We start from the raw sequence: 23,692 nt of genomic DNA, 5'->3' as shown, positions 1-23,692 counted from the left end.
ACGTTTACTTTATAGATACTAACCAAAGAACACTATAATGAGTGGGCATTCTCATTCCAAGGAAGAAATTTGTGTTAATTTTCATAAAGAGAGTCTTTGAACATGTCTTCCATGCTATGTGGTTTCTCTTTTTGGTACTTTCCTTTATTCTCCCACTACCACCTTTCCTTCCCTACCTTCATTTTTTAATCTTCAGGCAAAGAGCAGATTAGGACAAAAATATGTATGACTTAATTCAGTGTAAGAATCATTTTAGTTTCATTACTAGTATTTGGTTTTAAATATTCAAGTTTGATGTTTCTTTGGTTTTAGGAAAGCTGGTTTCGGATAGCTGAAAATATGGGATTTCAGTGCCTAAAGTTCGAGAGCAAGGACCCTCGGCTAGATGGGATAGACTCACTTTCTGGAACTGAAATCCCCCTGCACTACATCTGCACATTGGCCAGTCATGCTGTCCACTTGGTGGTCTTCCATGAAAGGAGCGGCAACTACCTTTGGCATGGCCATCTACGGCTCAAAGGACACATTGACAGGAAGTTTGTTCCTTTTCGAAAGTTACAGTTTGGTCGTTATCCTGGAGCTTTTGACAGGTAAATTCAGGGTCTAAAGGGGAGATGTGAAACCTGTCTTGTTCAGTCATGAATTCTTATTCTTTCTTTTACATTTAGTAATTAAATCTAAAATGTAATTCATGTAAATCAGTTTTGAAATGTAAATATTCAACAGGAAGCAACTCGTGCACATGTGCCCCAGGAAATATAATATATATCTGAATGTTCGTAGCAACATTGTTCTTAATGCCCCACACAAAATGTATGTGCGCATAACGAGAAGAATCGTAGGGCAGGGAAACAAGGAACTCTGGACTCGCGCTCTGTGCAACAACAGAGATGAATCCTACAATGTTGAGTGACAAAAATAAGGCATAAAAGAATACAAATCTTTCTATATATATAAAGAGTTCAAACACAGGGTAAAGTATGTTTGTGGATTTACATACTTACAAGTAAAAGTGTTCAAAATGTACAAACTTCCAATTATTATGAGATAAATAAGTTCTGGAAATCTGATGTACAGCATGGTGACTATAGTTAACACTGCTGTGTTGTATATTTGATAGTTGCTAAGAGAGTAGATCTTTAAAAATGATACCTGAGGTAATTGAAGAAAATATGCTTGATGTTTAACTATTTGCTTATATTGTATATTTTGAAGAGGCTGCCAATATTCTGAGTTAAATCCTTATAATAAGTCTTAACTTTTGTTTTCAGGCCAGAGTTACAACAAGTTACTATTGATGGATTAGAAGTTCTCATTCCAAAAGATCCAATGCACTTTCTAGAAGAAATACCACACTCTAGATTTATCGAGTGTAGGTATAAAGAAGCTCGAGCATTCTTTCAGGTTAGAGATAACCAAATATTGTACTTTTCAAATTAAAGGAAGTGTATGTATAATATTTCTTGGGGGGGGGGGAATGAAGGAACTTTTGGAAAGTAAGTAAGAAAACATCTTTTCTGATTTGTCTGTTTTCTTCTAGATGGTTTCAATTTTTTTAAAGTAGATTAAACATTAACCTTAAGGAACAATTTCTTCCCCAGTTGAATGGTTTGATATCTATGGAGACCTTGTTTTATTTGGAGACTTTGACAGGTTCATCACTGGCCTCCGCTTTTAGTTAGGATAGCCCATGAACTTTATAAAGATGGTATATTCTGTTCTTGAAGCAATCTGAGTAGGATGAAGCCATGTAGAATATGGACCATGCGGATTTAGAGAGGACTTCATAGAAAATACAGTTTTTCTCAGAGGGTTGGCACTGAATATGAATTTTTTGTGTTTTTGAAGGTTTTTGAAGGTAAATGCTACACAAAGACCAAGTGCTTTTGAACTCTACTTTATTCTGCTGCTTTAGCTTTCTACTCAATAAACATTTATTAAAAGCCAGCTTCCCAGGAACTCTCCTGACCCCGGGGAATATAAAGATGATTTTAAAGGACATGAAAGTTCAGCTATAAGAAATGACATGAAAGAGAAATACAGTGAAATCAGTCAAATATATGGTGGGGTTTTGGTATCCTAATTTTTCCACTTGCCCTTTATTTTCTGGGGTTCCCTTCCAAGAAAGCTGTGTACACAAGGATAGGAGTGGAATAGGAAAATGAAGTACCAGCTGTATCATCACTGGCCAAATGCCCAGCACCCACAAATGCAAGGTTTTTTCTGGTAGGCTGTACTGGCAGCCAGGGCCTAGACCTGACAGCCTGGGTGGGCCTTCCTAGCCCTGTTCCCTTAAATCTATAGTTATGTGACTGTGAAGCATACCCAGTCAGCCTCGTGGATGAAAAGCTGGAAAACCGCATGTGTGGCTGGGCCAGCAATATTAGGCAAGTGCTGCCCATCATATCCCCACCACAGAGTAGTAGGAAGCAGAAGAGATGCAGACTGGTGCTTGCACTTGACCACGCATTCACTGTTCCTGCCTCGGGAGTTTTTTTCTGGTTGCCACCTCTGTCATAGCAATTATCACAATTAATTGTGAATGTCAGTCTTGTCCCCCTACAAGATTATGTGAACTTCTTGATGGCAGGCATCTTATTTTACTCACCTCTATAGCCCCAGTATCTGGCACAGTAGCTGGCACAAAGAAAAGCTCCTATAGTGATGGAAAAATGCATGAAGAATAAGGTGCTCATCCGAATCAAATGGTTTCTTTCCAGGACACTTATTAGAGCTACTCTATTACCTAGCAAGCATTTGCCCAAACTCATTTTATTGAACTTTGTGAGAAGGCAGTGTAAGATGTTTCAAGATATTGAGAAATCATGAGAATAGTGTTATATTTTTTTAATTGCATATTTTCACTTTTGCTTTTTAGATTTTAAGGGCAACCATTCAGTCAGCATTAGAGTAAAGAATACGGATGACAGATGCTCAGAGGGCTAATCAGCTTATCGTAGCCTCATACTATTGGTGCTTAAAGTACCATCACATAGCAGGGCTATAATGCTATCGAGAGGTTTCTCTTCATAACAGGATCAAGTGGAACTTTGTATTCATTCTCTTTTTTTTAATGCTGAATCTTTTTTTAAAATTTTATTTATTTTTTAATTTTATTTTTGGCTGTATTGGGTGTTCGTTGCTGTGTGCAGGCTTTCTCTAGTTGCCGTGAGCTGGGGCTACTTTGGTTGCGGTGTGTGGTCTTATTGCGGTGGCTTCTCTTGTTACGGAGCATGGGCTGTAGGCTTCAGTAGTTGTGGCATGCAGGCTCAGTCGTTGTGGCACACGGGCTTAGTTTCTCTGCGGCATGTGGGATCTTCCCGGACCAGGGCTTGAACCGCTGTCCCCTGCATTGGCAGGCGGATTCTCAACCACTGCGCCACCAGGGAAGTCCCAAACTTTGTTTTCATTCTTCATCATGTTATTTGTGTCCTTCACTAGTAGCAAGACAGACTCGTGATTACTGATTTGTTTTTCTCTTCTGCTAATGTACTGTTATTACTGATATAGAGTACCTAATGGGATTGATAACTTTTTTTAATCCTTACCCTCGTAAATGTTTCATTCTTCATCATTTCTTACGTTATAACCACAGGAAGGTCAGTTTTCAAATTAAGGTGAACATACATAACTTTGAACGCTTGATGGCGCCAAACAGTCTTAAATACAATGCCTGGTGTTTAAAAAAAAAAAAAAATCAATGAATCTACTAGATCTCACAAAGCAGCCTCCTAACTTTCATTTTTTTTATAATAATTTTTGGAAACGTTTTCAAACTTTCAGAAAAGTTACAGATGCAATACAAATAATTCTTTTTCCTGAACCATTTGCAAGTAAGTTGTCAACATCTGCCCCACAACTTCAAATAATTTAGTATTTCTTGAAAACAAGAACATTGTCCTACATGTCTTAGTACAAAAATCAGGAAATTAATATAAAGATTATTACCAGGCTTCCCTGGTGGCGCAGTGGTTGAGAGTCCGCCTGCCGATGCAGGGGACAGGGTTCGTGCCCCGGTCCGGGAGGATCCCACATGCCGCGGAGCGGCTGGACCCGTGAGCCATGGCCGCTGAGCCTGCGCGTCCGGAGCCTGTGCTCCGCAACGGGAGAGGCCACAACAGTGAGAGGCCCGCGTACCGTCAAAAAAAAAAAAAAAAAGATTATTACCATTTAATCCTCATTCAAGTTTTGCTAATTATCCCAATAATGACTATTATAATAAAAGGATTCTGTTCAGAATCACATGTTGCATTTAATTTTTCTGTCTCTTTAGTTTCCTTCAGTCTGGAACAGTTTCACAATCACTTTTTAACTTTTATGACTTTGATACTTTTGAAGATTACAGGCCAGATATTTTGTACATTGTCCCTTGTTTGGGGTTTGTTTGGTTTTTCCTCAAGTTAGATTTAGGTTATATACCTTTAGTAGGAATAACACAGAAGTGATTCTGTGCTTTCACTTCATCCTGTCGGGCACTGCATGATTTTGATTTGTCCCATTACTATTGACTTTTACATTAATTACGTGATTAAAGTGCTGTCTGCTGGCTTCGCCCTGGTGAAGTTTCTATTTTTCCCTTTGTAATTAATAGGTATTTGGCATGAAGGTACTTTAAAAGTCTGTAAATATTGTCAATATCTTCCTCAAACTTTCAAGTTTCTTTGTTTATATCTATATGAACTCATGATTTCCTATTTTCTTCAATGAGTTATAGTGCACTATTTTCATCGTTTATTTTGACCCTCAAACTGTTCCATATTTGGCCAGTGGAAGCCCCTTCATGTGACTTCTGTGTCTTTTTGACATGTCTCCATCATTTTCTGAGCACCTTCTTGCTTTTTGGCTCAAGATATTCTAGGTTCATCTTGTAATTTCCCTGCTACAATCCTGGAATCAGCCATCTCTCTGGCTACTGATTCCTTTTAGAAGCCAAGCCTGGATGCCAGGTTTGCTTGCCTGCAGGGCCTCTCAGTGACAGGAGTAGAGTGTGTGTGTGTGTGTGTGTGTGTGTGTGTGTGTGTGTGTGTGTGTGTGTGTATTTACTTCTGTATCTTATCTATCACAATCCATGAATCCACATTGATGTCTTCAGTCTAATTTATATTTCAATTAAACAGCATAGGGTTCATTTCCATATTTGTGACTCCCTTCTCAAACAGTGAGAAACCTGACTTATACTACCCTTAATATATTTACTTATTTGTTCAGTCTCCCATTATTTCTGCTGTTCCCTCTCCCACATGGATGCTATCCTCATCCTGCTTAGGTGTTGCTCTCCCCGACTAGGCTACTCCCATATATAGACACACTTCTCATCTGGCTCAGGCTCTGGCTCCCCACACTGGACTCTTCTCCATGTGGATGCCCTCGATGCCTTCTCAGGCTCCGATACCCATGCCAGGCCACCACTGTGCGCTTTCTTGCTCTGCCTCATCTAATGGCTCTAGTTTAGAAGAGTCCAGGGAGGGAAGGAGAACAGAGGGGAAGTGCTCTCCTGGCTTACTTTATTTACTTTAATTATTTTCTCAATCTACCAAGAAGTTTAGGACTAGGATAATACACATTTTCCTGCACTTGATTTTGTTTCGGCAGTAACCATCCAAAAATAATTGATGAGCTTCAGTTTGTTGAGTTCCAGTAAAAAACTAGAGGGGAGTATGGAAATATCTGGACCCCTGGCCCAGAAATATCTAGAAAGCCACATTCATATCCTCTTTCTTCTACTAAGTTGCTCTGAGACCTGGGGCAAATTTCTGAGCCTTAGTTTCCTCATCTGTGAAATGAGTGGACACCTTGTCATTTTATTGTTTTTCATCTATATTTTGGGGAAAGATTTGGGGAAAGGTTGCCTGAACAGGAAAGATCATATGGACTGATATTTAAATTAGGATTTAGTCTTTTTCTAAGAGGCATGGTAATCCCAAGATTTATGTGAGACATTTTTAAATGAAAAAAAGTATGCATAACTATAACTTTTAAAGTCTGTAACAGATGTATAAGGTATATAGGTATATACATGTTTATACTTTAACGCATATGAGGGTCAATTCTAAGAAATGGAATTTCTGGGAGTGTCATGTTATTTATTAAAGGTATGTCAGAGCTGGGAGTGTATCTATGCAGGGGCAGCCTCAGTTGGACATAATTGTCAGAGTAATGTTTTTGTAGAACACAAAGTTTTCATTTCTGTTACTTAATTTGATCCTTTCAGTTACTCTGTGAAATAAGCCAAGGATTCACCATTAACTGATAAGAAAACTGAGGTTTCAAGATGTAAGTTACATAGTCATTATTGGCTGAGCATGGAGTAAATTCTGGGTCCCCAAATTTCTAGCTCCAGGCTTTCTCCCCTACAAAAGGGATATGAACATGCATCTCTCATGCCAATCATATGTTCTAAGAGAATTGTGGCTCTGAGGATGTTTTCATATTGAAAAGATCCTACATACTTTGTGTATTCTGGAGAATGTAACTTATCTTCAGGAATCCGTCTTTTTTCCTAGGGATACTTTTTGCTTGAGATATATGGTCCTTCTAGGAACTATATTTCCTCCTGCTATATTGTAAAAGAATGCCAGGATATTTTAAGATATTGTGGGATGGGAGGGGATTAGGCAGTTATTTACTCATTTACGCATTTATCAATATGTGTTGCTCACATATTATATACCAGGCACCATTTTCAATTTGTATATACAGTGATGGAGAGATTCAGTACTTGCCTTAAAGGATTCATGTTTACAGCCTATTGGAGGAAATATAAATAGAATCAGCAATTAGAATGAAATATGATAAGGGGGATGGGTGAAATAGGTGAAGGGGATTAAGAGATATAAACTTCCAGGTATAAAACGAATATGTCATGGGGATGTAATATACAGACTAGGGAATATAGTCAGTAATATTGTAATAACTCTGTATGATGACAGATGGTAGCTAGAGTTATCATGGTGATCATTTTGTAATGTATAAAAATATTGAACACTATGTTGTACACCTGAAACTAATATGATATTGTATGTCAATTACAATTCAATTCTAAAAAAAGACTTTGATCTTTTGTTCTGGAACAAAAAGAATTAAATATGATAAGAATTATAATAAAAGTATATATAAATGGTAACTGTTATAAGGTCACTGAACAGATTATTTTATTTGTCTCTGTCTATATCTAGTACCAAACGTAATTTCTTGCTCTTTAAATGTTGAGCTGAAGAGGAGCCCTGGGAGAATAAAACATTTGTGTTCCTGGGAAAATCAGGGAATGTTTTTCAGAGGGTGGAACTGAGACCTGAAAGATTTTGTTAGTCAAGGGCATTTCAGACAGAGGAAACATGTTGACACAGAGGCTTGAAAAGTTGTGATATATTTGGGGAGTGAAATATGAGAAGGGTGGCGATAAGGCTGGACCAGTACTCTGGCCCTAAACACAGTGTCCTTGTCTGCCATGCCAAGTTTAGATTTTGTCCCGTAGGTAGTGAAGCATCAATGAAGAATTTTCAGTGCTTTCTTCAGTTCCAGAACACCCTAAAAATGAAGAAAAGCAAAAAGACTATAAGTAAATGACAGTAATATTTGTATAGAATTTCAAAATTTGTGAGACATTTTTCTGTCATTATCTCATTAAATCTTCACAGCAGTCCTGCAAAGTATAATTATTATTCTTTAATTATTGATGAGAAAATTATATCTGAGAGAGGTTTGATCTTTGATTCTCTCATTCATTCAAGTACTGTTTTAGACATTGGAGATATAGTGCTAAACAAAATGAAGTCACTTTCCTCGTAGAGCTTATGTTCTTCTGAGGCGCTATGCCCAGGGTCATAGCTAAAATGAAGTGAGTTTAGACTTGAACACAATCTGATTCAAAAATCCCACATTCTTTGTACTATACAGTTCTGTCCTAAAGACCATTTGCACCAGTGCATGATGAAAACGTCACTGAAGGCCTTGTGCTTCAGATATGCCTGTAGCTCTCTTAATTAACCTTCTTTTCCCCTAACTACCCAATCTGCTAAATTGTGATGTAGAGGAGGGAGTTGGTAAAGGTATAAATCTCATCCTTTGAGAATCCTGGGTATAGTCCTTCCCCTTTAACTTGTCTCTCCTAGAATCCACTCTTATAGTCTTATTTTAATGTGTGACTAACAAGGAATTCTGAAACTTGATTTTTATAATCAAAAAATATATAATATGGGGTTAATTTTCAAGTTTAATTTGGATGTCACAGAAATATTTCTGGCAACTTAGAAATGGCTGTTATAGCTGACTATTTATTATATCTGTAGCAATACCTTGATGATAACACTGTGGAAGCTATGGCCTTTCGGAAGAGTGCAAAGGAATTGATGCAACTAGCAGCCAAAACATTAAAGAAATTGGGAGTACGGTTCTGGCTGAGCAGTGGAACTTGTCTAGGTAAAATTCTTGTTACTTTACGTTTGTCTTTTTGACATTTCATCCTCTTTGGCTCTAGGGATGACTGCTTGAGATGACAAAACCTCAGTGGTATTCGAAGCATCATATTTATAGAAAGAATAAGCATAGTGCACAGAGCAAGGATTTATTGATTTTTTTAAAGAAATAACTTCAGAAGCATAAAACAGAATTAAGGCCATGTCGTGTGTCCCAAAATTATAAGTAATTTGTATAAAATTTATATCAGAACATGTAGACTACATGTGATTCTCAGATAATCTTTAGATAAGCATTTTATTATTTCTATCCCAAAGGTTGTTATTACCTTAAAAAAAAAAAACTGTATTCTGTTTCTTTACTTACACACAATACAAATAACTTGCATTGCACCAAAAGTTTCTAAGAGGAAAGGGAATGTCATAAGGCTTCCACGAATCTTTTCCAGATCATGATTGGACGTCACTGTTTTACCACATTCTGTTCATTCTGAGATGGGGAAATGTAGAATCCAAGAAAGATTTCTGGATCTCTTTCTATTGTGCATTAGCTCAAACTCCTTTGGATTTTAGAATTATTTAGAATTTAACATTTTTTTGTTTTTATTCCCTCTTGTTTATAACTGTAGTTGATTATATCTGTATTTGTTCTATCTTAATTATAACTATATTTGTACAAAAATAAATTTTGTTCCTGCTTTTATAGGGTTACCATATAATTTATTGTCCAATTCAAGAGACTTTTTGAGAGTAAAAGGAGTGCCATTAGTAATTATGTTGGTACAACAGGTGTAAACAGGGATGTATGGTTATCCTGTCAATTAGGCTTTGAGGAAAATTCCCATGGTTCTTCCTGTCAAGGAGCTTCCAGCTAGAGTAACCCCCACCCCCCAAAAAAAGAGTACATCTCATTTATGTGATACATGCTTTAAGGTTTAACTTTCTGGAGTAAGATTGTTTTATAGACTGTCATCAAAAATATTTCATAATCATTTATCATGATATCTTTTGAGTTCTTAGCCCCATGGTTTTCTTAATTTAAGGGCATTTATAAAATGAGGGCGTTGGATTAGATGATACTTAAGGAGTCTTCCATTTTTAGTAGTTCATGATTCTTTGATAGATGTGGATTGTAGATTTTTCTTAAACTAGAGATGAGATCCCATGCTAAGCTTCGAAAGATCTATGTTAAAATGAAGTTAAAGTTTAGAATTCCAAACAGTATTTCTCAAAGATAATCATAGACATTTATTTACTTTTTGAATACTTTGAATGGAAGGATTAGAAGGATAATAAGAGAAACTCAGAGCCCTTAGTAATATTAAGGTATAAATTTTGCCTTTTTAGAACATTATTATAGCACCCAATTTAGAAGTAGATACATAGTAAATATGTAGGAATATCTTTTGACAGTATGCTGAAAATTGAGGCTGGTACTGCTCTTCTTTTTCATGTGATCCATCAGACATGAGCTGTTCAGAGCTGTTAAGTTCTACAAATTACTGCTCAGGAAAGGGATATAGCTTAAGCAAAAGAATTAAATTATATTGTTTAGCATATCTTAAAAGCAACCTTCATCATAAGAGATTTATGATTAAACATTTTAAAAAGTAGCTTAATGTTTTAAATGGATGGCCCAGTCCAAGCTAATAGTTTATTCAGAAATTACAGTACATCATGAAAGTTTTTGAGGCTGCTGAGTGCTCAAACCAGTAAAAATGAAGGAAGGAAGGAATAAAAGAAATGTTCTTCAACAAGTGGCTCCTATAATCACAGATATTAAGTTGGGATCTAATTTTTTTTCAATTTTGGTAAAGCACACTAAGTCTAATCCTGTGAAATAAAATACACTGTTACAAAGACTATCCATTATAATAATGACTAATTTTTTCCAAACTGCAGTTTTTAAAAAAGTTTTCTCATTCCTTTTTTTTTAGGATGGTATCGGCAGTGCGGCATTATTCCTTATAGTAAAGATGTTGACCTAGGAATTTTTATACAAGATTACAAATCTGATATTATTTCAGCATTTCAAGATGCAGGACTCCCACTCAAACACAAATTTGGGAAGGTCAGTAAAAAAAATCTGATTTACTTCATTAGTAACATGTCTCAAAAGTAAAGTTTATATTAAGCAAGTCACAGATGTTTAAAAGCACTGTATGTAGCATTTTATCACTCATTATCGACCAGGATGAGTTCAGCAGAAGACTATTACCACTTGTGACTTCTGCACTATTTAAGGAAAACTAGAAAATCTGGCTTTCTATTGACCATGAGAAGGCAAAAAGGAGCTTGGACTCTTGCAGAAGAATTTATTGCCATTATATTAGGCAATAATATAACATAATTAATTAATATATGATTAATAAGTAAGAATCTCATCTACCCTACCTGAAGTTATGTTTTTTCTCGTGAGTCATTTAATTTTATGTTCACTTAGGCATCATATTATTATCAACTTGAAACATTCCATTGATTGCTAAGAATTAGAAATACAGGGACTTCCCTGGTGGTCTGGTGGCTAAGACTTTGCCTTCTAATGCAGGTGGTGTGGGTTTGATCCCTGGTTGGGGAGCTAAGATCTCACATGCCTCTCGGCCAAAAAAAACCAAAACACAAAACAGAAGCAATGTTGTAACAAATTCAGTAAAGACTTTAAAAAATGGTCCCCTTAAAAGAAAAAAAAAAGCTTAAAAAAAATATGGAATCATTTCAAACAGTACTTGGGTTTCTTGTTTATTTCACATGTCCTTGTCCATAGCCGTTTTCTCACAGGTCAACTAGGAATAGGTCATTGTGGCTTAGATGAAATCTCCTTTTAGACAATTTGATTCCTATGCCCTAAGCCTATGATCCCGACAATGACCTTACTCTTAATTTGGTTGTTCCCAGAGAGGTGTTGACCTGGAAAGCAAGTAGAAGTATGTTTAGTCCCTGGAAAATTACTTCTCTCATCATAATCACTCCAGTTTATTTTAAAATTTAATAAAATATCTTCCTGAGGTGAAAGGCAAAGCAATAGAACTCTAGTCATTCAGCAATTGTTTCCTTAACACTCAGTCTCTGCCTGGCACTGAGCTCTGCACCCAGGACGCAAAGATGAATAAGGTACAGTCTTTATCCTTGAGGAGTCCACTGTCTAATTGGGAGAAAACAAATTCATAAACAATTAAGTGATTAGTGCTGCCACAGACAGATGCACCAAGTCCAATGGGAACATGATTATTTGTAGGATAAGTTTCTTAGGGAAGTGCTCTCAGAATTCTTTGTACTTTTTAACTTCTTTTTTCTTTTTTTCATGTATATAATGTATTGATATATGGGTTTCTATGCCACAGTTACATAAGTACTCATTTATTGATTGTGATGAGAGACTTACTTCCTGATAGTTTTACTTGGTTATTAAAGGGAATAATTATTCTTTGATTACTTTCCTTCTTTAGTCAGAAAGGGGCTCAGGAACAGGATGTTTTGCCGAGTGACCATTTAACTACTATAAGTCATTTACTCTGAGTTGTCATCAGTTGTAAAAAGCAACATTATTTTATGTGCATTTAATTAAGAAATCAGTGCTCGCTTCGGCAGCACATATACTAAAATTGGAATGATACAGAGAAGATTAGCATGGCCCTGTGCAAGGATGACACGCAAATTCGTGAAGCGTTCCATATTTTTGCAACCTAAGTGTCCATTGACAGATGAATGGATAAAGAAGATGTGACACATATATACAATGGAATATTACTCAGCCATAAAAAGAAATGAAACTGAGTTATTTGTGGTGAGGTGGTTGGACCTAGGGTCTGTCATAGAGTGAAGTAAGTCAGAAAGAGAAAAACAAATACCATATGCTAACATATATATATGGAATCTTAAAAAAATTAAAAAGGTTCTGAAGAACCTAGGGGCAGGACAGGAATAAAGACGCAGACGTAGAGAATGGACTTGAGGACATGGGGAGGGGGTAGGGTAAGCTGGGACAAAGTGCGAGAGTGGCATGGACATACATACACTACCAAATGTAAAGCAGATAGCTAGTGGGAAGCAGCCGCATAGCACAGGGAGATCAGCTCAGTGTTCTGTGTCCACCTAAAGGGGTAGGAGAGGGAGACTTAAGAATGAGGGGATATGGGGATATATGTATACATATAGCTGATTCACTTTATTATATAGCAGCAACTAACACAACAATGTAAAGCAATTTTACTCCAATAAAGATGTTAAAAAAAAAAAAAAGAAATCAAACAATGGTGTGCTACTGATGCATCCCAATTTCAGAAGTGCTCCAACTTGAAAAACAGTATCTTGAAACCTATACTCTCTCTCTGTATAAAACATAAGAATCTTTTGTTTTTTTAATTTTAAGAAATGTACTTCCTTTGTTTCAGTCTGTGAAGATGTTCATCTTCTCCCTAGGTAGAAGACAGCTTGGAACTATCTTTCCAGGGAAAAGATGATGTAAAACTTGACATTTTTTTCTTCTATGAAGAGACTGACTATATGTGGAATGGAGGCACTCAGGCCAAAACAGGAAAAAAATTTAAGTATGAATCAGATAAGTACTTACAAAAGGGGATGTAGTAATAACTGCAGAAGGTAGAAATAAGGAAGTAACTGAAAATGGGGGGGGGAAAAAGACTGTCAAGTCTCACTGTTAGCTTATACTTTCTCAGCTTTCCCAGAGAGCCCAGTTATGCTTGAGAAGTGAGGACTGCCTATAAGGACAGTCCCTGAGGAGCAAGTGCCCCTGGGTTTGTCAGTCCATAGAGTCATTGTGATTGGAAGCCCTTGAGTCATCAGAAAGGGAAAGCCAAAATAAGGAACAGAAAAATCAGGCCCAGAGCCTGAGCCAAAAAACTGATTGGCTGTTAGAGCTGTAGGAGCTTGATAATTTGATGAGAATGGGTAAGGGTCAGTAAGAAGGAGATTGTTAAGGTCACGTGAAGTTTAAGTGAGGAGATTGGGATTGGCTGGAGCTGAGGTCATGAATGCTGGGCAAGCTCTGGAATGTGCCTTTAACACATAGACTGAGGGCTAATCCTTAAAGGATAGTGATCGGGCTTAACAGCTACCATATTTTGTCAAATGTAAGGTGATACGCATTGTAAGATGTACCATTATTTTATGTGCTACCAAGAAAGGAAAGACACTGCCAATTATAATCTTAAGACACATGATTCAGATAGAAAATTGCAGGGGGAGAGTGTCTCAATTCTGAATTAATTGATGGACTGTAATATGTTAGATTGGCATTTTGAACATTTTTTTTTTTAATACTGCCATAGTCAAACTCCTTGATGACGAAAGACAAAAATGAAGTTAGAGTAACTGAGTGCCCTTTATGATGCAGTTGGCCTGTTCACAGTTCTGAGAGAGAGAGAACGAATGCGAAAGAGAACCCAGAGAAGGGCTCTGGAATCAGGCAGACCCGGGAAGCCTCAGCTTCACCCTAATTGTGGCCTTTAGCTTTTCTGAACATTAATCTCCTCATCCATTAAATTTGAGTAGTACTACTGTGTATCAGGCACTACTATGAACATTTTTCACGTATTAACACATCTAATCCTCATAACAACCACAGATAGTCTATGAGGCGCTGAGAATTTAAGTCGTTTGTTCAACATCACAGCGAATAAGTCAGACAGCAGCCTGTCTCTAGAGTTCATACTTTTAATCACTACCCCCTACTGCCTCTGTAATACACCTGACAGTATGAGGCACTTAGCGGAATGCTTAGCACTTATTATCAGTAAGTGGTGGTTACCATTGTTATTATTATGTAATATTATTAATATTATGATTGCTAATGTGATTGCTATCGTTGTTGTCATTCTTATGGTTGTTATATGACCAGTAGCATAAATTTCCCTCACCAACTAGCTGAGATTGGGGCTCCTATCATTGAATAAATTTGAGCCATTGGGAGCATTGGGGAATGTTCTACATAGCATAGAAGAAGAATTCCAAACTTGGACTGGTTTCTCCTGGGTACTTAGACATACCCTACTGGGATCACTGAATCCGTTTGAAGGCAGGGAGTCTCCGTGTAAGGTTAAACTGGTCCTGGAGGTTTGAGAGTAATCCAAGCCTTTTTCTCAATGTAATAAATTATCCCAATTGACCCTGATCCTGGAGCATATTCCCGAAACTCATTTATTATAAAAAATTATTTTGCTTTATGACAACAAACACCTTCATGCTGAGTAAGCTCAGATTATAAGACAGAAATTAGTAAGTTAATGAATTTGTAATTGACACTCTCACTATGGCTAGGTGAATAGGGAGCTAAGTGTTTTTGACATTTAGCTATAGTTTGTTTATTCAAATATGATAAAGATGCCAAATTTAACACATAATTTAGAGGCTTTTTTTTAAACTAGGAGATAGTGTAGCATAGAAATTAAAGGCATGGAGCCAGTCTGCTTGCTTTTGAATCCCAGCTCTCCGTTTTATCAGCTATATTATCTGTACCTAAGTTTCCTCAAATGTAAAATGGGAACAATAATAGAAATTCCTGCATAGAATGGTTTTAAGAACTAAGTGAGTCAATACACAAAAAGGGTTTTGAAGATAATTAAGCATGTCCTGAGTGCTAAGTAATTATAAGCTGCTATTATTAATACTCTCTGTAGCAGTAGTATTTCTCTTCTTAGTCTTACAAGGAATTTACAGATCAGAACCTATATAATTATCTCAATATTAAACTGTCACACCTATTCTTAGAGAACTCATATGAGAATGTCACCTTTGTTCTAAGAAAAGTAATTTCTGAAGCTTGTATTATAATCATGTTAGTCTTAATTTTTCTTCTAAGGCTTTCTTAGAAGGATTTCTTTCTTCTCACTGACATGATCCCATGTCAGACCTCAAAAGAACTGTGCATTTCTAACCACTACATCTCTGGCTAGAAAAGTCTTCTTTCATTGTGCTTTAACTGCTCTTTATGGTAGCAGTGTTTGGGAAGTGGAAAGTGTTCTGATTATTTAACGAGAGAAATGAGCAGTGATAGAACTGCCTGAACAGATGGTGTGAGTCTCAGATTTTCTATCATGTTACTGTAACCTTAAAAGGCAGAGAAGAGAAAAGGGGATGGTTGTGTGGAGTAGTTTCTTTGGAAGATTCCCCCAGCCATATGCCATTTTCATTCTTTTCACTACTATTTACTTTAAGGAACTATAGAGTTTTCACCACTATTGTTCCTAGAGGGAAAAATCTTTAAAGCTAGTCTAAGGGTCTTTTTATCTTTATAATATTCTACTTTTTATTCATGTGTAGTTTATTCTGAGAAAAAGCTTAATAATAATATAGGATGCTTACCATTTTTTGAAAAGGTGAAGAGGAATGAGGAAGGAAGAAAAAAGTTTCCCCTTTCAAAACTTTATTCTGCATGCCTTCAGAATGATGTTTTTGGTCATAAGATTGAATAATAATTACAATATTGATGGCAATGTAAAGCTATAGCTACCAGGTATCAGCTATATATCAGGCACTATGATAGGTAATTTATTATTTAATCTCAGATCATCCTCACATTATCCCTGTGGGTTAGGTGTTCTCACTCCCAGTTAGTTATGAGGAAACTAAAGCCCAGAGAAGGGAAGTAACTTGTCCAAGGTTCTCTGGCCATTAATGGTAGGGCCAAGATTTAACTTCAGACCTGTTGGATTCTTAAGCCTAAATGCTTCCATCTAAGAATTAATAGGTTAAATGAGTTAATGTATGTAGTAATGCATTTAGAACAGTACCTGCCACATAGTACTGTGTAAGTATTAGCTACGGCTGCAACTATCATTACCATATTATTATTCTATTACTATTACTACTCATGTGTTGCACTGATACAAAACACTGGACCTTCAACACAGTGGTAACTTGGATTAGTTACTCTTTGGGCAAGCATTTTCTTCCCAGGTCCCATATTTCTTCCATCTTCAGTTCTTACTCTAAACCTATACTTTCAACTAAAATCTAAATTCCATTCTTAAATCTTGTCTGGATTTTTAATATTTATTTTTCTTCTCCAAGTTCCAATCACCAATAATAAAAAGTGATGAATATATTAACTATGCCTCCAGATGTGAAATTGTCATTCCAGAACTTCAGAGTTCTTACAGATGCTGCCCAGATTCCTTTGGGTTATTTCTTTCCTTCACATCTGAATCAACTGATATAAGTAGAGGCCAGAAGTTTAAGAGGCAATAATAATAAAAATTAACTTTTATTGAGTATTTACTTTGTGCTTGGCACTATGCCAAGCTTTTATATGCATCATCTCATTTAACCCTCATCACAAGTTTATAAGGGAGATTTACTGTCATCTCATGATATGGATGAGGAAATTAAGGCAGAGCTAAGCCTCAGACCTAGGGCCATATCACTTCAGAGCTCGTATTCTTACCCATACACAATGTTAGTGTTACCACAATCTCTATCATATTGTTAATACTCCCTCCATGAAAGTAGCCCTTCTATTTATCGACATTGTCAGAATATTACAGCTACCTCTGTATCCTCTGATAGGAAATCTGCTACCCCTGGGGCTACCTGTGGCTTACTTAGGCCTTCTGATATATGCAGCTTCTGCTTAGTGTATAGATCTTCAAAAAATTTGGATTTGTCCTCTGTGAGACTAGACTCATCCAAGTGTGACTCCTATATAATTTAACATTTCATTTCTGCAAAATTTATTTACTAACTGCTATGTGCTAAGGATTCTGATGTGAATATAACTTAGTTTCTGCTCTCAAGGATCTCATAATCTAGACCATGAAGCAAATATTAAAGTACTCTGTCTGCAGGGTGTGATTTAAATAGGTGTCATGTATAGTTGTGATACAAATCCACTATCTAGAAGCAGCGACAAGGAAGTGTGGCATAAAAAATAGAGAAGTTTGTTAGGGAGACTTAGGAGGAATATGGAGAAAGGTCTAATAATAGGTTTATATAAATATTATTCTATTTAGATTATTCTCATTTTTTTATTATTAAAAAATTCTGTGAACATCTTTATATATAAAGTGAAAGCTTTATTAGGGGTTGTTTCTTTGAATAGATTCCCAGAACTGGAATTATTATTATTGTTTGATTGTGCTATTTGAGAAAAAGAGGAGTAATTGGTCAATGTTCTGATAAAAGTACAAGATTTTACTGCTCAGTGTCTTGGTTTTCCTTTGACTCCTTAAGTCTCTTTGCAGCTGTACAGGTCTCCTCAGTCATCTTTGTCAGCTTGCTTTATTTTACCTGCCTTTTTTCCCCCTATTTTTAAAAAATAAACTTCTAGTTTTGTGATAATTTTAGATTCACAGAAGGTAATACAGATGAGTTTCTGGATACAGTCACCCAGTTTCCCCTAATGTTAACGTACTGTTACTGTGGTACATTTGTCAAAACCAAGAAACCAGCCTCGGTGCATTACAGTTAACTAAACTCTAAATATTATCTGTACTTCACCAGTTTATCTAATGTCCTTTCTCTGCTCTAGGATCAAATCCTAGACACCACAGTGTATTTAGACCCCAGCCTTTCGAAACTTGATTTCAGTCCACGATTTTAAGTGTGTCACTAGTAGTGCCAGGTTATTTATTAGACGTCATCCCATGTCCCAGTTCTGCCATTCGAGGGCATCTGCCATTGAGTTGCCTCCATTTTGAGGTTGCTCCTCAGTACCTCTGAATGGAAATAATCTCCCCTTCCTCTGAATTTCCATAGATTTTTCTTTTCCCTTTACCTCTCTCATGCTGTATTTGGGTACTTCTGCTGATTTTTCTGTCCTTTCTGAGTTATAGGTAGAATCAGTCCTGATAAATCTGTCAGGCTGAGTGAGACCTGAACCCTACTTGAAACTAAAACCAGGTCCTCTTAAGCACAGTTTACAGTGTTTCGTTAAGATGAAAGGGTGACACCAGATTGATAACTTGATCCAATGAAGCACCTTTGGAGAATCAAAGCCATAAAGTTAAGTCACCCCAGTTGTTTTCAGTCACTGCTTCAAAAGAAGTTAAAGACTGGTGTTGGTTGTCGAATCCCCACTCGTAGCCTCTCTCAGCTCCATGGATTGATACTATGCTTCCATAGTTCTAGCTCTCAAAAAACACATTTGTCTTTTACGTACTTACAGCTGTGAAGCTAAAAGGCAAATTTGAATAATTTCTTTAAATTAGTGCATTTAAAACATTAGCTTTTCTAAAAATGATGTCATATTTCCTACTTTGTTTATACCTTCATATTTTACAACATTTAGATTATGTCTTAGGTCTCCTTAGTAACACCTCCAAACCATGGAGGGAAGAACATTGAATGCATGTTATATGGTAATTGTATTCTTATACAATATATAGAAGTGGCAGTTCTTTATATAGTGAGCTTTATTTGTTTTTTTAAGAGAATATTACCTCAGAATGAATAAATAGCGGGCCTTTCACTTATATGAAGTAAATTTGGTTTTTTAAGACTGCGATATGTTTTGTTGTTTGAACGTAATTCTGTAAGAGATTCTATATGGTAGTATTCTGAGAGAAATAAAAGGAAATTTTCACTAAATGACTTCTACACAAATGTTCACAGCAGTTTTATTCATGGTAGCCAAAAAATGGAAACAACCCAAATGCCCATCTTTTGGTGACCAAATAAACAAATTATGGTATGTTCAAACAGTGGAATTCTACTTAGCAACAGAGAGGAACCAACTACTAATATATGCAATAACGTGGATAAATCTCCAAAAGTTCTGTTACGTGGAAGAATTCAAATAGGAAGAGTAGGTACTATGTAACTGCATTTATTTGAAATTGTAAAGCAGGCAAAACCAGTCAAGAATGTGAAAAGGTCATTGATCACCAGGGGCCAGGGTGGACTGACTGCATGCCTGCCAAAGAGCACAGGGAGCTTTGGGAAGCAGGGTAGTAGAAATGTTCTGTATCTTGATTTTAGTGGTTACCCAGGTATATGCACCTGTCAAAACTCAAAATGGGTGCATTTCATTATGTGTAAATTGCAGCTTGAAAAACTGATTTAAGAGTTTGAAAGAGAAAAAAATTCTGTGACTTAGAAAATTGATACTAAGAGAAAAGAGCTCAAGATCACAAGTAGAAACAGAAGGATATCTGGGACCAGAAGCCATGAATTTGATCAAGGCAGACCTAATTGCAGTGATAAACTTGGAGCCATTTGCATCTGCTTGGACAAATTAGATAATCTGAGATCAAAATAAACGAAACCTTTTGTATTTAGTATGAAATTTGAAATCGTAATTTAATCTCCTTTTTTCATTATCTATTATATCCAAAAAGGAATCCTATAAAAATTGTCTGAGACAAAGCAAGCACAGCTGGAGTCTAATTACTTGTTGATGAGCTATAGATATAGTTTTTGGAAGTTACGCAGTAGAAATAAAAATGCCTTGAGGTTTTTCCCTCTGGCCTTAAAGAAAAGTCTTGTGCATGCTTTAAATGAATAGTCTTTGATATGGTCATTAAGTATGTGCATTCAGGTGTTAAATGATAACTATCCATACAAGCTTTAATTTGTCTACTCATTGGTGATATAAATTTCTTCTACTTCACTAGTTCTGTCCTATGGAGATTGCATAGGAGAGTTTGTCAATAAGATAGATGGAATCACTCAACTTACAGTGGAAGTCAGCAGAAAAACAAGGTTCAATGGGTAGAATTTTATCTTATAAAACATGTATATGCTATATGTATACTGATTATATGTTAGAAGTTTGGGACAGGATTGGCATATGGGATCTACAAAGACCTCAGAGAGACTATATTCCAGTCCAGTCTCTGAAAAGTGTTAGCCATTCCTCTATTACCCCTTTGCTTCTGTATAATCAGTGGTAGGATTGTGAGAGGTTTAGTGGAAGAGATGGTTAAAAAAATACTAGTCAGCATGCTGTAACTTCGGTTTTCAAGTGTTGGTTTTTAGGGAAGATCCAGTGGTTAGGACTCCACGCTTCCACTGCAGGGGGCCCAGGTTCAATCTCTGGTCCGGCAACTAAGACCCTGCAAGCCACATGGGGCGGCCAAAAAAATCAAAAACAAAAGAAAACAAAGAGGGGCTTCCCTGGTGGCGCAGTGGTTGAGAGTCCGCCTGCCGATGCAGGGGACACGGGTTTGTGCCCCGGTCCGGGAGGATCCCACGTGCCGTGGAGCGGCTGGGCCCGTGAGCCATGGCTGCTGAGCCTGCGCGTCCGGAGCCTGTGCTCCGCAACAGGATAGGCCACAACAGTGAGAGGCCCGTGTACCAAAAAAAAGAAAACAAAGAGTTGATTTCTTAGAAATGCTTAGAAAACTATGGGCAAAATTGATGCTGATGACATATAATTAATGTGGCACAATAATTCCTCACCTTGCCATATTCCCTTTGCTCCAAACACAAATCACTGATGAATAATGTCTAAAAGACATAGCTGAGCTAAAAGAGAATGAAGTAAATGATGAAGAAGGAGCATATGAAGAGAATTTCCAAATTAAAGACAGGCAAGCAGGATAAATAATAAATCTACATCTAGATACTTCTTAAGGAAACAGTAATACCAAAACCAAAAAAATTTTATAGGCTACCAGAGAAAATAGATTGCTCATAAAGGAATAGCAAATATACCTTGGCTACAATAGAGGACAGAAGATAATGGAGTAACATCTTCCAAAAGCTGAGGAGAAATAACTGTCAACTAAGAATGTTATGTACAATTAAAACTAATACTCAAGAGGGAGGTCAAGATAAAGGCATTTGCATATGTACAAAGACTAAGAAAATTTGTGTCTCACAGATCCACACTTAAAACTGTATTAAAGAGCACAGAAGGAAGATATATGTGAAAAAATGGTGGACACACAAATGGATAAAATATGTCAGTAAATTTGTTAGCCATTACCTGTTTACCAAAAAAAAAAGACGTGTCAAAAATAAGTTGAGGAGGCCCGTGGCGCCGGCAGCATGGGCAAGTGTCGCGGTCTTCGTACTGCCAGGAAGCTCCGTAGCCACCGACGAGACCAGAAGTGGCATGATAAGCAGTACAAGAAAGCCCATTTGGGCACAGCCCTGAAGGCCAACCCTTTTGGAGGTGCCTCGCATGCCAAGGGAATTGTGCTTGAAAAAGTAGGGGTTGAAGCCAAACAGCCGAATTCTGCCATCAGGAAGTGTGTCAGGGTTCAACTAATCAAGAATGGCAAAAAAATCACTGCCTTTGTACCCAATGATGGTTGTTTGAATTTTATTGAGGAAAATGATGAAGTTCTGGTTGCTGGATTTGGTCGCAAAGGTCATGCTGTTGGTGACATTCCTGGAGTCCGCTTTAAGGTTGTCAAAGTAGCCAATGTCTCTCTTTTGGCCTTATATAAAGGCAAGAAGGAAAGACCAAGATCATAAGTTTTGATGATGAAAGCAGGATAGTAATAAATTTCCATATGCCAAAAAAAAAAAAAAAAAAAAATAATTTGAGGAGGAGGTGATTTGTTAAGTGTTCAAGGAATAAAGTATACGAAGTCCCATGTTTAGGAAGAGGATAGAGGTTCTGTATACATTAAGTCTTTATTAGAAAATGTTGTAATGAAACATGTTTTTTGAAAAATAAACAGTAAATATTACAAACAGTAATTACTACTGGATAGAAATATTATTTATAACTTCCAAACAAGCAGAACAAAAGATAATTTATAAACCTTTATCATTCTAAATGAAAGTAGGAAAGGTAGAGCAAAGAAAAAGTATGGTAAACTTAAAACATGTAAAAATAATCATAAAACTAGTCAGCATTGTTATAGTACTTACTATGTGTGTTAGATACTATTCTGAGCACTTTACATTTATAATATTTTTCATTCTATGCTAACACCTCTCTGAGGTACTACTAGTACCCTCATTTTATACATGAGGTTAAGGCGCAAAAACATTGACCAAGGTCACACACGACAGTAATTGGTGAAGCCAGGATTTGAGCCAGATAGTCTGGCTCTAGAGTTCAAAATATGTCCAAATACATAATTTATTGCAATAAATATTCACAGATTAAGCTAACCTACAAAAAGATAAACAGTATCAAATGAGATAGAAAACATTTAACTATAAAATACTTGGAAGAGGCACACCTGAAGCAAAATCACATGGGAAGGTTGAAAATTACAGGAATAGAAAAAATATACCCCAGTATTATTAGCCAAAGAAAATTCTACTGTAATTTTACTATCAGACAAAATAGAATTTTATCGGGTTGCGGTGGGGGAGACTGTTAAAGGATTAAAAGGCCCACTACATAATTTTACAAAGGAACAATTCACCAAGAAGAAATAATATTCATGACCTTTATGACTCTAACAATATAGTCTTGAAATATATAAATTGAAAACTGATGAAATTCTGATGAATATTTGACATGTCACAATTTTGGTGGGAGATTTTGGTATACTTTTATTTTAAAAACTGCTGGGTCAAGCAAAGAAGAAACTAGTAAAAATATGCAAGATATGGACAAAATCAACAGGCTTGATCTATTTGACATATATATATATATATATATATATATATGTAAAAGTATTATTTATATATATATATATGAAAGTATTCATCCAGCAAATGCTACATGTACTTTCTTATCCACTATAAATGGAGCATTTATAAAAGTTGATCATGTACTACAACGTGAAGGCAATCTCAGTACATTTGAAAGCATTAATAAAATTCTTGTGAGGTGTGTGTGTATGAGTGTAATTCTCCACATTAACAGATTAAAGGGGAAAAAAAACTATGATTATTTCAGTAGACGGCATTGTATGACCACAGTGGAACTGAATTAGAAATCAAGAATTAAAAGACATCTTTAAAAAGTGTGGAAGCTTTAAAATGCCCTCTTTAATAACTAATGAATTAAAAAGGAGATCATACTGGAAATTACAAAAGTTTTAGGATTCAGATAGGATGCAGTTAAGAGGATAGAGGTAAACTTGTAACCTTAAAAACAATAAGTATTTCAATGGCTGTTGTGAGGTACCCCGTATGGGGGCCTCGTAATCTAATTCAGACTTACCCACACCCCCAACCCCATCCTCTAAAAAGTAGGGCAGAGGGAAGCCCATCAGTGGGGCACAAGCTGAGTGCATTTAGTCACTCCATCCCATGTCCCTTGGAATGGTCTGAGACTAGGAGGAAAAAAAAACAAGTATGAAAGAATAGGTTTGAAAAAATTAAGCTACCAACTGAAGAGATGAAAAGAACAGCACAGTCAGTCTAAGGAAAGTGAAGGAAGGAAACCAAGAGAAGAAATTAATAAAATA

At 36.4% G+C, this 23,692-nt stretch overlaps 2 protein-coding genes and 1 non-coding gene across 10 annotated transcripts in view; all 3 read left to right on the top strand.

The window, feature by feature from the left end:
- The window catches only part of FKTN (fukutin), a 102,027-nt gene that overhangs the window by 38,647 nt on the left and 39,688 nt on the right, over positions 1-23,692 (top strand). For 7 of the 8 annotated variants that reach the window (XM_032635492.1, XM_032635491.1, XM_032635490.1 and 4 more), the window contains 5 exons: positions 313-590; positions 1,272-1,404; positions 8,289-8,418; positions 10,352-10,485; positions 12,834-12,961. In XM_032635492.1, coding sequence (XP_032491383.1) covers positions 313-590; positions 1,272-1,404; positions 8,289-8,418; positions 10,352-10,485; positions 12,834-12,961 — 803 coding nt within the window. The remainder of the gene's footprint in view (positions 1-312; positions 591-1,271; positions 1,405-8,288; positions 8,419-10,351; positions 10,486-12,833; positions 12,962-23,692) is intronic. The other variant, XM_032635495.1, reaches the window with a different exon arrangement.
- Positions 11,987-12,092, top strand: LOC116756211. The gene has a single exon (XR_004350580.1). It is a non-coding gene; the product is annotated as a U6 spliceosomal RNA (small nuclear RNA).
- Positions 18,228-21,855, top strand: LOC116755693 (40S ribosomal protein S23). Its single transcript, XM_032635498.1, has one exon. It carries the CDS (start codon positions 21,360-21,362, stop codon positions 21,789-21,791), a length of 432 nt encoding a protein of 143 aa, XP_032491389.1. The 5' UTR covers positions 18,228-21,359; the 3' UTR covers positions 21,792-21,855.

This window comes from Phocoena sinus, chromosome 6 (genome assembly GCF_008692025.1).
Source record: "Phocoena sinus isolate mPhoSin1 chromosome 6, mPhoSin1.pri, whole genome shotgun sequence".
NCBI lineage: Eukaryota > Metazoa > Chordata > Mammalia > Artiodactyla > Phocoenidae > Phocoena > Phocoena sinus.
This window is presented reverse-complemented; position numbering and strand designations above follow the sequence as displayed.

What these genes read in the sequence shown, in the direction of transcription:
- LOC116755693 (XM_032635498.1), top strand. Translation starts at nt 21,360, where the DNA reads ATGGGCAAGTGTCGCGGTCTTCGTACTGCCAGGAAGCTCCGTAGCCAC.